Source organism: Phyllosticta capitalensis, assembly GCF_038381095.1.
Source record: "Phyllosticta capitalensis strain CBS 128856 chromosome Unknown BKA78scaffold_8, whole genome shotgun sequence".
NCBI lineage: Eukaryota > Fungi > Ascomycota > Dothideomycetes > Botryosphaeriales > Phyllostictaceae > Phyllosticta > Phyllosticta capitalensis.
Genome location: NW_027117446.1, coordinates 1435724 through 1448600, shown reverse-complemented (window position 1 = coordinate 1448600; position 12877 = coordinate 1435724). Strand labels below are relative to the sequence as shown.

Here is a 12877-nt window from a genome sequence, read left to right as displayed (position 1 = left end):
GGCCTCGACCATCTCCTGATGCTCAGATCAGCTTGGCAAATATTTGCAATCAATCCTTACAATGTCACCGCCATGCCAAGGTCGAGATCGTCCCCGACCCCGCAGTCCTGCTGAGAATGCTCGCTGGTCCATCATGTACGTCTACGTGGCGGCATTTGGCTGAGATTCACCGGCATGCGGTGCTGTTGACGGGTCCGAGTTCCGTGGCTGGGTCGTCCGAGTCGAGTCGAGCACGATCCAAGTTCAGTTGGCGATGATGCTCTGAGAATTGTATAAAGGGACGTCCAATGCCCTCGTCTGAGTCTCCAGAGCAAGCAAGACATCCTCATTCCAACCAGATCAACAATCACCAACAAAGCTTCTCAGCTTCATCCAATCCCACTTCAAAATGGCCACCACCAACCCGTACGGGCTCCTCCTCTTCACCTCTCCTCTTCCGCTGACACCATAGTTAGCACCACCGAGGCCATCAACAGGAACTACGACTCCTCCGACTCTGATGTTCAGGCTCGCGGTGGTCGCCGCACCAAGGCCCTCGCGCCCCACGTCGGTCCCACCGCTGAGGAGCCTCTGCCTCACTTGACCAAGCCCGCTGGTACGGCTGAGCCCTACACCTTCATCTTCATCGATCCAAGATGTCTCCCTGATATTGAAGCATTCTCTTTTGTAAAACAACATCTGACGAGTCAACCAGGCACGCTCCTCAAGGGTGCGACCGACGCCGAGGGCAAGCAAAAGGACCCTGCCCTTCTCCTCGGAATCAAGCTCGACCTCGATGCTGAGATCCACTTGACTGCCCGCGTCCGCGGTGACATCGCCATTGGCCTCTACTAGATCCAGCATTAGATCCCTCAACGCGGCGGTTGGACCTGGGTGGATGAGGGGGATGGAGAGGTTGAAGCAACATGGATAATTTGACTGGCTGGTTTATGTTCTTAGTCATTGCTTGTCTCTCGGTTGATATAATACGAAAAGGGCAGATTCTGCAATATTTTTCAGTGTCTTCAATGTGAATTGGGGTCTTCCCCACCGCGTGCTCCCACACTGTTTTGGCGCTCTTGATCGATCCGAGTCCCTGGTTCCGAATGTTCCTTAGCACGAGCTCCACTGGCTGACTGTCGAGAGTGGTGGCTTGCTGATCCTTTGTCGTCAAGTAGGCGGCCGACAAACATATTTCCGATCTGCGGTCTTACATACTCGCGTTCGGGTTTCCAGGGACGACGCGTCTCGAGGCTGCTGCTGCACGTTCATGGTGTAATGCTCTCGTCCAGTCAATCAGGTCCAGCGCACCTACCGTGCTGCAAGCTGCATGTCGGCAAGCTTACCTATGTGGAGGCGCATCCCTCAACTCCTCCCAACCGCTGCAGCTAACAAAGGCAGATGTGGATATCAATCGGACCGCTTGATAACAGGAGAATAAACAATGAGCACGAGGTGACTTTGGAGTATGTGAATCCTAAAATCTCTTGTCAATGTACCTCAGTGACGTTCTCGAGGCTGACGTTCCACCAGCGTAGTCACACCTTCGAGGCAGCACGGCCATCTCAGAGCACGCCACCAGCCGACTCTGGGAGCACAGCGGTCGATCCACAAAAGTAAGAGGAGTTGCTCGTGCATTGTTGTCCATAGGGAAAGTCCGTTCCTCTAGTCGCACGCCGACGGCCGGAGTACCAATTGCCGCGTACCCGAGGACGATGCCGATGCAGTCACTGTTGCAGGTGTCCATTGCTGATGTTGCTCATTCAATCCCATCAGGCTGTGGGAAAATAGTATCGACTCAAGCGCGAATTCTCTCGATTCGAAACTCGCAGCGGCACACGGGACTGCCATGCCCAGGGGCTCGTGGATGAGTGCTCCCAACATGCGCCTTGCTCTTTCGACTCTGGAAAGATTGGCACCTTGAGAAGCTCTACATAGAGGCCTGTGAGATCTCCAGGTTTCGTTTTTGCTTTTTCTGTGCGCCACGACAAGCCGCGTTTGGTTGGTTGAATCGAGTCAGGCCAGTATGGTGCCATTGGTGGACTTCGTTGGCCTCACCTCTCAGTCCGCATGAAAGGGCTAGGCGTGAGGCTGTAGCACAGCCTCTTGGCTTGGTTAGCAAGCAGTATGTAGAGCGTTCGTCAATTGCGTCCACAGAGGATGAGACATCTTGGCCCAACTGTGATCATTCGCTGCACGGTCAAATGTCGCAGTCTCTCGTGGCAAGCTAGCAAGATTTCTTTTGCATCATTTCTTTGCTGATTCACTGGTGGGTGCAGAGCCTCCTTGAGCAAGCATGGCTGTGATCGCCGGGGGTGTACGTGAGCGGAACAACCTCAGGCATGGAATCGAACTCTCGGAGCGTCGTTCGAAGATTAGACCCGCTGTCCAATCGCAATAAAACCGAGGTGCGAGTTGTGTTTTCGAAAGACCGTGGAGTATTCAATTAGCTTGGCAGAGCCCAGCTTGAGGCATTTGGACTGTCTAACCGCGACAAACTTCAAGCACTGGAATGATCTGACCACGAGCAACATGAAGCACCTGAGTCGCTTGACGAAGGCGCGTGTGGAGCATTCAATCAGCCCCACCGCGGAGAGCCGCTGTGGGGCGAGCTGTTCCTCTCTGCTAGTGTCATGGAGCCAGGATTCCAACAATTTAGAACAATATGCTTTCCAAGGACCAATTAGAGACGCGGTTTCCAGGATGATCTGCTGCGGCAAGGGGAGAGCTAAGAAATGACCCTTTTCAAGCTTGATGATCGGAAATGATGCCCTTTGAAAGCCGAATTGGAGGTCCGCAATCAAATGGTGCACCAATCGTCGTCAAAACCATCAGGGTGTTGAGTTTTGCAAGTTGCATCGTAGTTCGTACCGTCATCAGGCGCTAAAGACGTATTGAGCAGATCAAGACGGTGGTCCGGCACATGCTCGTCTCAGTACGAAGATTCAGGCTCCCAATTCAGAATGGCAAGTTTTGCACGCATGTCGCAGGATTGCCAAAATTGTTTGATGGTTTCGTTTTCGCTTCACCAAATCGCTTTCCGTGGCCCTCCACTTTCAGACAGCGAGGCAGCACGTCGGTTCCAAGTGGTCGATGGGGATTGATTCGTAAGTAGGTGTTTTCCGACAATTCAATGGTACCTCCGGAAGCAACATCAGGAGTTGGAGCGATAGGAGAGGCGAATAAGCAACCCTGAACCGACTCTCGAGTGCCTCGTGTCGATAAGTTCCTCTCTGAAGATTCGGCAGTCTGTCCTCCGGATGCATGATGACGGCTTCCGGACCCAGTTCCACGATAATGACAGCCTTGGCGACAGGGGCCGATCAATCGACGAAGTACGGAACAAATGGAACTCTGGACGCATGAAAATTGGAGTTCATCCGGAAATGGCGCAGCCGCCCCGTCGCATCATGGCGATTTCTAGCTGCGCCTGGCATCAATACGGAATTATTGAGCGAAGGGTGATGATGAGACTGTGGAAAAGGCAGAGATGAAGACGGATGGTTGTCGACGGGCGTGGGGAACTTTCTCCAGCCTCCAGCTCGGTTCGCCGCCGCGCCGGTGATCGGCCTCTCGGGCCGTGTCTTGGCGTGTTCGGGCCGCAAATTCAACACCAAAGCTGCCGACAACGGCGACTCGCTTCACGACTTTTTCCATCGACAGTGCCAGCCTCGTCCTTGTCCATGGTCCATGCCACTTTTTATCCTTGCCCCATATGGCACCTTTGCTCGTTCTCCGCGTGAACCAGCCCCCAACCCTTCGTATATCCGAACTGCTGCCAACCACTGGCCGACGTTGTTTGCCGGACTTTGTCGCAGAAAGGGCAATTTTACCAATGATGAATCGAATCGCTCATGACCTTCAAGTTTCGCCGGCTTCTTCCGCCGTGGCATTCGCCTAGCTACGCGCGTACAGCCTAAATGACCGCCAGACCATATGGTGATGCTCTTGGCTCTCAAAGCGCGGATTTCGGCGATCAGATACAAAATTCAACATGGCGCCACAGGATCCGTCTCCTTTGATCACCGCTGCTGCCATCCTCTCGTTTTGTCAACTTTGTCGTCGTACGGATGGATCCTCATCCGGTCCCGAACCCTCTCTCAGGAGGTGAAGAGGGCAAAGAACGTGTTTCCTCTTCCCCATCGCCGCAGCAGCTGTCCTCCGATCCCAAGCCTGCCGAAGTTGTCAATGTCTCGAGAGTTGATGGGGGTGATGGTGCATCCATTCGTTCCCAATGGACTGACATCACCGACGGCGGGCGTTCTACCAAGGTTCCGCGGCGGATCAAGTTCGTCGCCGTCTTGCTGGTATCCGCTATTGGATTCGCCGCACATTGGAGTACCGGTCTCAACTCTGCTATGAAAAGCACTCTTAAAAAGGTGAGAAGAAGAAGCCGCAGCTGCAGGAATTCGAAGATGGGGCTAATCATCTTGCGTGTAGGAGCTTAACATCAACAACTCGCAGTTCGCCGTTCTTGAAGCCAGCGAGGACTTTATCAAAGTGACGCTGATTCTGGCTACTGGAGTACTGACAGACCGATTCGGTGGTGTTGACGCGATGCTCTACGGCAACATCGTCTACTTCCTGGGATCTATTCTCGTCGCAAGTGGTGCCACGGTCAAGTCCTATAACCTGATGATAGGAGGTACCATTATCACGGCTCTCGGCGATATCGCAACCCAAGTCGCACAGTACAAAGTTTTTTGCTCTTGGCTTCCTCCCTCGGATGGATTCGCCTCAACTCTAGGTCTCGAGTTGGGTATTGGCAAGATCGGTTCCTTCGTCGGCAAGGCTACAGCAAACGTCATTGCGGATAGGACTGGAAACTTTGCATGGGTCTACTGGGTCTCTGTCTTTATTAACCTCTTCACGATCATTATCTCCCTGCTGTTCTGGATTTTCAAGAAGTGGTGCCTGAAACAATTTTCCGGCACCCGGGACCCAGCCACCGGAGAGAAGCTCAGTGACAACAATCGGAGATTCGAGCTTCAAAAGATGTTGCAGCTACCGTGGATATTCTGGGGATTTGTCGCTTTTACCCTGTTCCAGACCTCGACCGCAACCATTTTCTCCCAGAACAGCACCGAGCTTGCGGAACAGCGATTCAATGTATCAGCAATCAAGGTGAGAACTATTCCAATTCCTTCCGTGGCTTGGCTAAGATTGTACTAGGCTGGATGGTACTCTGCCATTTCTCAGTACCTTGGTTTCTTTCTGGTACCAGTTCTTGGGATCTTTATCGACGTCTTCGGCAATCGCCTCACACTTCTCTGCGTTTGCGGCTCGGGGATGCTGCTATCGATGTGCTTGTGCGCCTGGGGGCCTTCTGTGAGCGGAACCGCTGCCAGTTTCGGCATCTACGCCGTCGCGTATCTCCTCGGCCCAACCACCATCATCGACGGCATACGAACCAGCATTTGGTATCAAGAGGTCTTCGGGTCTGCCTACGGAATCAAAATCGCCGTCAACAACGCCATGAACATCATCGTCAGAATCGTAACCGGAGTCATCCAAGACCACGACAACGACAGCTATGACCACGTTGTCGTCGTCTACGTGATTCTCGCCGCGGGCTCTCTCGTCGTCTCGTGGGCTCTTATGATTGGATCCTTCTTCAGCATTGATCTGCGCCGCCTCCAATGGACCAGAAAGGAACGCATCATCAAGGGCGACGTCATCAACTCGCAGAAAGAAAAGTTTGAAAGCGGCAAGACTGGCGAGCGGAACAGGGTGATTAGCTTGTCTTGCTTCAGCTTTGTACTGGCTCTCATCCTCGGCTCCTGGGTTGCGTATTTCTGGGGCGTGGCAACCGGCCATAACGACTAATGACATTTTGGCTGAGATTCCGATTGGCATAGACTTCATCATGGCGGGTGGGCTCAACCACAAGATGGAATTTTTTGCTGCTAGTAGAGTGGGCCTTACTTTTCAAAACTTCGTACTGCATAGCCAAAATGCATTGGGTGTCTGGAGCACCTCAAAAAAGATCGATTCCCTTACATAATATAATCATCGCCTTTCGTCTCTCATCTATCGGACGCCTGGCACGGCGAAACGGCTTCTGTATTTTCAAGCACCATCTCTCGCATGCAAACAAAAAAGCAACAAGGACTTCGAAGTCCAACCAAATGCTCCCTGTTTCCGCGCCTCGTCACATGCAGACAATTTCAATGCAGATACAATACTAATGCATGAAAAAGAATTGCGCCACCTCCTCTCCTCTTACTGACTGCACCGCCACGCTCAGATGAATTTGTTGTAGCAGTACTGGTACATGTTGGGACCACCCGCCAGCTTGCACGCATTGTCCCACTGGCAGTTGTTGATTGGACCCGACGTCAGAGTGACGGTGGTGCACTTTCGAGAAATACCTCGTCAGCCTGCAATTCAAAACTCATCGCCACGATGTAGAGAAAAGGACACTTGCCTGATGGTGCGGCGTATCGGAGTAGGCGTAGTTGGGCGCATATGCATCGTTGTAGTACTTGCAGGCCGCTTGAGTCACGGCGTCGTTTTGAAGCTGCGGAGGAGAAGCAGGTCAGTGAGTTGGATGCTGCATCTATGTTGAAGGAGGACGCACGCCAGTCGTCGAGTCGTGGCACTTGCAGTCGACGTAAAGGGCGCAGGCATTGGTGCCGACGGCGGCGGCGAGGATGGACAGGAGGATAGAGGTGCGCATGGTGGTTGTCTCGTGGTAAGTCGAGGTGATGACCAGGTGATAGAAATCGTCGTGCTACTCCCCACAAGACTTTGTCTGACAGGAACTTTTATAGTCGGACGGCCAAACGGCTCGCCGTTGATTGCAGGTGCCATCGAACGAATCGAACGAGTCATCCTCTTCCTCTTCCTCCTCCTCCTTCTGGTACACTTGATCCAAATCACATCACATGGCTGCTGGCCGGACCCGTTCCTCCTGTCGGTTGACAATATTGGTCCTCATTCGGTCGGCCCGTGCCTCCAGTTGCCGTACTTTCAAATGACTGCGTATGGGTAGTTCCGTGGGCCACGGCTCTTTCTGAGCCGGTTCAAGAGAAGCGCTCGGCCTCAATGATGAGATAAATAGAAGTTGCGCTTCCCTTGGCAGCCTCTTGAGACTTCCAAGTACCCATCCTTCTCCAGCAATTTTTCTCCATTATGAAACTCTTCACCAGCCTTCTCACTCTCGCTCTCGCCTCCATGGCACTCGCTGTAAGCATTTTACCCTTGAAATCGCCCTCCTTACACTCTGACTGAAAATATTCGTCCAGTGTTCGGAGGAACAAGACTGCTGCTGGAGCAGCCAGGAAGCTTGCATTCGCCAGCACGGTGTCCTCACCAGCAACCGCTGCTACAAGCAGTCTTACATTGACGACTTTTGCTACAACCGTGGCGTTTACCTGGTTGATTGCGTATGTTGAATTCGAGAGTGGCACTGGGGTTGCTGCTGACGTTTGACAGGATGCGGACTGCTGTTCCATCTCTACGAAAAAGGGCATCGCGTGCCCGTGAGCGCTGGCTGCGGAGGGCCAGGGGTAGAGTCTCTGGTCCGGGTGGAAGGGAAAGGCATGAGTGGTCTTGCCAACTAGGAAATCATTTTTGCGGTGTTCTTGCCCTCTCTGTTCCTGTGATGAAATGTGGTGATCAAATGCAGCTGCCAGCCTAATCACGGAAGCATGAGCGCTCCTCATCCATACCGTTTTGGCTATCTGAGGTTTTCATTGACTTTTACCCAAGCATATCTCGCCAGACAACTTCATGTCGTGTCGTCTGTCTCGGCGATGATTCGACAGCCGAGTCGCTCAGGGGCTATTCACCAAACGGCGCCGCAGAATGCCAACAGCTAGACCCAACATAGAAGCTCCACTGAGATTCAGACAAGCTCTCGGCTAAAATTTAAGACTCGTCGACCGAACGGGCCGGTCCATTAGTGCATCTGACAAGTCTGCGATCATGTGTGTCAGGTACGATTGCTGTCCAGGCACTTGGAGTTCCGTGCGCACTTCAGGATTGGGAAGGTTCGGGACCAGGTTTGGGGGCCTCTGCCCAACAAATACTTGCTGTCGTGTCCAACACGTGGTCAGATGCGATGAGGCCTTGTGTTGTGTCGTCGTTTGATTGCCCGCAGCATCTAGGAGACTTCATCGCGGCTATTGAAACAGACGTCAAAGTCCCGGTGATTCGACGCAAGACTAAGGTCACTGCGATGTCACTGATGCTATCCAGGAGCTCGGATAAAGTAGTGGTTCAAGTCATTGATCAGCCTTGCTTGCCGAACACATGGTGAGCTTGCTATATCAGAAGCACGGGCCTCACATATAGGAGATCCGATTGCATTTACGAGACAGTCGGGCCGCACTTGGAATAGAATCAAAGAATTGAGGCAGAGCGATATTCTGCCTCGCTTCTTCGACAAGATCCGCATTGGTAACCTTTTTGTGGGTGTAGATGTGATCGACTGGCCCCTCAATTCGGAAAGTACTTGGGGATATGAAGCTGGATCCAAAGAAAGGCTTGGTGGGAAGAGATCGAGTCCTCAATTGAGGAGTCCGAAGGGGGACAGTGGCTGTTTGTCTCCAGCCACTACGGAGTAATCCAGCTGTCAAGCGGGTTCGGGGAGTTGTAGTACTAAGATTCGGGGCTTTTGCACCAATGACTCTGGCGAAGCTCGCTTGGAGCTGGGCGGTTAACGCCTTGATCCAATATTTCTGAAAGCATTGATCGTGCATGCGAGGAACGAAGGAATAAACAGAGGAGCTATTCTTAGTTGATGATGAAAGAGGCAGGATGCGCAATGCGAAAGACGAAGTAACGAGTTTTTACGATGAGCGTCGACCGGCTAATATGGGCCATGAAAGGCAGTCAGTCAAAGTAAGCCATACTGCAAAATTGATATAGAAGTTTGGCAGAGAGGTCTTCATCCAATGCTGCGAAGGAGACATAAAGATGGAGGGTCGTGATGCTTTGCTTTGCGTTGTGGGTTTGGCGTTGCTCAGCGGCCACCACTTTTTGGATGAGTCAGCTAAGCACGGACCATGCTCAGAGTCGGCTCTCCGCCCTCGAGGCGCGGCAACCTGTTCACGCAACCGACATCCTCCATCACCAACGCTCCATCGCCATCGCCATCACCATCTTCGCGCCGACCATTCTCCAAGTCTCAAGGCGCCTGTTCAACGGGCGGCCGTGTATGTTTGCTTTGCGGCTCCTCTGAAGCAAGGTTATTCGCGAGCAGGCCAGCTGCCAGTTTCTACTCACGGAACGACCGCCTTGTGCGGCAACCTTCCCTGAAAGATCTGGGGTCTGTTAAGGGACTTCGGTCGCCGTCAGCGTTACTTTGCTTCACGAACCCGATAGGCTAGACATACAGGGACTCCGGACTTCGCGCGCCAACCCGATCGATTACGACGACTCAAGACCGATCGCCCTACGACTGCTCCTTGGACTCTGGGACTAGGTGTTGTTTGACTTTGGTTGGGTGGACAGCAGATATCTGAGGAGCATCGAACGCCCGGTGCGTGTGCTTTGGTCAAGAGTTTTGGGGCTTCGGCATTTGTTATTATGGCTTCTTCGTCGTCAACTGACGAGAATATCCACGTCTCTGGCGCCTACGCTGTTGCTGAATGGCAGTCCTCTCAACATGTCCTGCATCTCGTCCATCCCGACCCGTCGTGTAATATAGGTTGCGCCATTCGTCTCGATGTCGGTTCCAAATGTGCTTCCTTTAAATTGCGAATTCCCGTCGCGTTAAAGGCTCAGCGTACAAAGGCATCTGTTTTCTTGTCGATACCCCCGGAGCAAATACTTTCTTTGCGCAGCGGAAATGATCCTGTCCCAGATATCGTCAGCGGCAAGCTTAATACCCATGTGACGAGTCTTTCCTTCAAACTCAGTAAAGCTCCCCTTGTAATTACTCCTTCTATTCCTTTGATGCCCAAGAACAAGAAATCAGGAGAAGTCTTGGAGGGACTGCAATCTTTGGCCTCTTCTACTGCCTTTACAATATACATCCCAAGCAGATATATCTCTAGACATAGCTTGGATGTATTATGCCGCCTGGCTATTGAGACGGATCTAAAGACACATCCCAAAGAGGCGAGCTTGGCCTCCCTTTACGGCGGGAGCGGAGCTAGATGCTTTTCTGGAGATGAGTTCAGATTTGCTGCACCAGCAGACAACACCGCTCCCACCGCGGAGAACAAAGCTGCGGACAACTACCCACCCGCAGACAGCCCACCGTCCTACGATGAGCTTGCTCCCACGCCGCCGCCGTTTCCAGAGAAAGAGAAAGGTGAGCCCATGAGCATCATGATACCTCGCCGTCGCCTGCTGATTGGATTTATCAGAATCACACGTCGAGACCGAAGCGCCCTCAAAGCGGCGGCGCATCGAAGAGTCGAATGCTCCGGGCGAAGCTCCCTCACTTGACGAGGCTCGCATCCAAGACATCTTCAAGACGCTATTCGAGCAGCGAGAGTCGTCACTGCGCGCAGAAATGGCCCTGCAAACACAACAAGCAATCGACGCCCAGATTCAAGCTCTCGAAACTAGGCTCACTGCCAACATAACATCGCGCCTCGACGCGCGGGTCGCAGAAGTGCGCGAGGAGCTCCACAGCGAAATGGCCGCTATCAACGCTCGAGTGCAAGAGCTGACCTCGGACCTTGAAGGCCTCGACGAGCGCGTCGAGGGCCTGTCCGATGAGGTGCTGGACGAGGCGGAAAGCACGATGGAGATTAAGCTCGATGACAGAATCATGGATATCAAGGATGAGATGTCGGAGTATGTTAGAGAGGAACTGAGGAATACCGAGGATCGCATCAAGGCGGATCTGAGCGGCGCGAGCATATCTTTGCAATTTGATTGATGTTAGTGTCAAGACTGAGCTGCTTGAACAATCGTCATGCCTCTGCCTACGTCCTGGTATTCGAACAGCTTTCGAAGCCGAGTTGTAGTGGCCTCGGGCGGGCTGTGTATGCGCCTTTACTTTGGAGCTGTGTACAAATATCGAATGCAGCACTTGCTCAATCAAACAAGCCCGCTCTGCTCGTCGCATTCCAACCCTCAAAAACCAACCAAAGAACTCCAAAACCTTCAGCCTCCGAATCCAACACAGCAAGGGAAACCTCTGCCGCTCCCCAAACCCACCGCGTGGTGGCGCTCCCCTCCATGCCTCCCTCATCGGCTTTCCCAAAACAGCAACCCCGCCCCTCGCGGCTTCGGCGTCCCCTCCCAAGCGCAACGGCCAATCCAGACCCCCCTTCTTTTCCCCGTGGGGTCAGGTCAGACGGGCAGAACAGGCGCGCTCGAGCCCCTTGCGGCGGCGGTGGGTGGTTTGGCGCGTGCTGCGTTGGGTTGGGCGAGCCCTCGAGACGAGGCCACCGCGCTCGTTACGGATGGGTGGATTGCGACGCGCTTTGCCGCTTTGGGCATGTGCGCGAAGAACAGCAGAGGTTGGCTGCGCATCGATGGAAGAGAGATGGGCGTGCTGTGATGAAGTAGAGTCTGATTGAGATGTGGATAATGTTTTTGGGTGTCGTTGCGGAAGTAGAATTCATCTGCCGTTTCTCTTTCTCGACTCTAATTCTTCTCTCTCGGGACAAATGGTTGAACTGGATGCGACGACATGCGCAGTGAAGAGGAGAAGGCAAACTGCAATAGAAAAGCGGGATGAGAGGGCGCAGGAGTCGGAACTTTGAATATGAAAATAAAGGCCATGATGTCTTCAGACTGCTACTGATTGCATAAAAAACCGCAACAAGAAGAATGATATTCAATGTGAAGCAATTGTGATCTTTCTACCTTCGTGAACCACGCACCGCAAAATTCTTGCCTCACTCCATTGCTCTTTCAATCTTTCCATTTCTCACTTTCATTTCCCCATTGAAGGAGAGGGCTCACAAGCCTCAATATTCATCACGAATCCCACGTCATCAACTTGATAGCTACGCCCGGCAACCACCTCGATCGTTAGCCATCACAGACCAAGCAAAACCAACCAAGCAAGCACCATTCAAATCTCTTACAAGATCCAAGTATTCGACAGTAATCACAAAAAAAGGACAGGGAAGAAAAAGCAACTCACCAAAATAGGCCACCACAGTCACGCTGATCAGCATGCAGCCAATTGTCACCATGACCTGCAGGCCCGGTCCCGTCGCCAGCCGCGTGTCGACCATGGTTCTTGCGCTGGCAGGTGATGCAGATGATAATGCACCAGAAGTACAGCAAAGCAGCACGCGGGTTGTGCTAGGTACTGATATCGCTGAGTAGGGATTGAGTCACGGACTTCGGATGGGAAGAGGGTCCAGGGTATGTTGACGCTCCAATTGCACTACTGCTACTGCCGATGCGCCGTCAGGACTGCCGTCGTCGAATGGATCAAAATAGATGGGAAGCACGCGTCCTCGAAGATTGCAGGAGCCGCCGCAGTCAGACGGGCAGACGGATAGACGGAGAGGCTCGGACGAACCCTCGCGCCAACGGTGGATAGTGCGAGCTGAACTTGCAAGGCCGCGCCGTTGTACCAGGGGGCTAGAAAGAGTCGGAAGCAGGCGGAAATGGACTGGTTTCTGTCGTGTTGTCCGAGGAAGGCTGTGGGTTGGCCAGGCCAGGCCAGAATAGGGCGGACAAGACAGAATGGGGCAGGACGGAATGGGAACAGGATGGGACAGGGCAGCAATCGGAGCTCAGCGAGCAGTTCCGCGAGCCGTTTGCTGCGCGCGTGCGTGCGTGACGTTTTGCTGCTCCCTCCCGTGGCTGCAGGTAGTTAGGCGCGCACGTAGGTACGAAGCAGCGTGGAGATCGGAGGGATTCGGGGCGAGCGAAGTGAGCGTCCAGGTGCGTCTTTGCCGGACAGGAACTGAGTAAGTGGATGACGAACGATGGTGTGTGGAGAACGGAACGGGTAGCGGGAAAACGCACA

At 53.2% G+C, this 12877-nt stretch overlaps 5 protein-coding genes across 5 annotated transcripts; 4 read left to right on the top strand and 1 right to left on the bottom strand.

Annotated features, from left to right (window-relative positions):
• Positions 1 to 150: 150 nt before the first annotated feature.
• On the top strand, positions 151 to 919 carry BKA78DRAFT_178641 (uncharacterized protein). Its single transcript, XM_066883374.1, has 3 exons — positions 151 to 405; positions 452 to 595; positions 695 to 919. Exons 1-3 carry the CDS (start codon positions 288 to 290, stop codon positions 832 to 834), a joined length of 402 nt encoding a protein of 133 aa, XP_066742083.1. The 5' UTR covers positions 151 to 287; the 3' UTR covers positions 835 to 919.
• A 2725-nt stretch (positions 920 to 3644) lies between these two features.
• BKA78DRAFT_381755 (major facilitator superfamily domain-containing protein) lies at positions 3645 to 6160 on the top strand. The gene is made up of 3 exons (XM_066893020.1): positions 3645 to 4358; positions 4420 to 5103; positions 5152 to 6160. The coding sequence occupies exons 1-3, from the start codon at positions 4050 to 4052 to the stop codon at positions 5803 to 5805; spliced, it is 1647 nt and encodes a 548-aa protein (XP_066742082.1). The 5' UTR covers positions 3645 to 4049; the 3' UTR covers positions 5806 to 6160.
• A 62-nt stretch (positions 6161 to 6222) lies between these two features.
• On the bottom strand, positions 6223 to 6840 carry BKA78DRAFT_381754 (uncharacterized protein; the record flags this gene model as incomplete). Its single annotated transcript, XM_066893019.1, has 3 exons — positions 6560 to 6840; positions 6401 to 6499; positions 6223 to 6336 (listed from the first exon to the last, which is right to left on the bottom strand). The coding sequence occupies exons 1-3, from the start codon at positions 6656 to 6658 to the stop codon at positions 6223 to 6225; spliced, it is 312 nt and encodes a 103-aa protein (XP_066742081.1). The 5' UTR covers positions 6659 to 6840.
• A 315-nt stretch (positions 6841 to 7155) lies between these two features.
• On the top strand, positions 7156 to 7467 carry BKA78DRAFT_355026 (uncharacterized protein; the record flags this gene model as incomplete). The annotated part of the gene is made up of 3 exons (XM_066891832.1): positions 7156 to 7167; positions 7227 to 7367; positions 7417 to 7467. The coding sequence occupies 3 exons, from the start codon at positions 7156 to 7158 to the stop codon at positions 7465 to 7467; spliced, it is 204 nt and encodes a 67-aa protein (XP_066742080.1).
• Positions 7468 to 9414: 1947 nt separating this feature from the next.
• On the top strand, positions 9415 to 10898 carry BKA78DRAFT_178533 (uncharacterized protein). The gene is made up of 2 exons (XM_066883373.1): positions 9415 to 10243; positions 10299 to 10898. The coding sequence occupies exons 1-2, from the start codon at positions 9514 to 9516 to the stop codon at positions 10817 to 10819; spliced, it is 1251 nt and encodes a 416-aa protein (XP_066742079.1). The 5' UTR covers positions 9415 to 9513; the 3' UTR covers positions 10820 to 10898.
• Positions 10899 to 12877: the final 1979 nt, after the last annotated feature.

Coding starts and splice junctions, on each gene's coding strand:
- BKA78DRAFT_178641 (XM_066883374.1), top strand. CDS start 288: ATGCCCTCGTCTGAGTCTCCAGAGCAAGCAAGACATCCTCATTCCAAC. Junction 406..451: donor AAAATGGCCACCACCAACCC/GTACGGGCTCCT, acceptor CTGACACCATAG/TTAGCACCACCGAGGCCATC. Junction 596..694: donor TCACTTGACCAAGCCCGCTG/GTACGGCTGAGC, acceptor CGAGTCAACCAG/GCACGCTCCTCAAGGGTGCG.
- BKA78DRAFT_381755 (XM_066893020.1), top strand. CDS start 4,050: ATGGATCCTCATCCGGTCCCGAACCCTCTCTCAGGAGGTGAAGAGGGC. Junction 4,359..4,419: donor TGAAAAGCACTCTTAAAAAG/GTGAGAAGAAGA, acceptor TCTTGCGTGTAG/GAGCTTAACATCAACAACTC. Junction 5,104..5,151: donor TCAATGTATCAGCAATCAAG/GTGAGAACTATT, acceptor AGATTGTACTAG/GCTGGATGGTACTCTGCCAT.
- BKA78DRAFT_178533 (XM_066883373.1), top strand. CDS start 9,514: ATGGCTTCTTCGTCGTCAACTGACGAGAATATCCACGTCTCTGGCGCC. Junction 10,244..10,298: donor GTTTCCAGAGAAAGAGAAAG/GTGAGCCCATGA, acceptor TGGATTTATCAG/AATCACACGTCGAGACCGAA.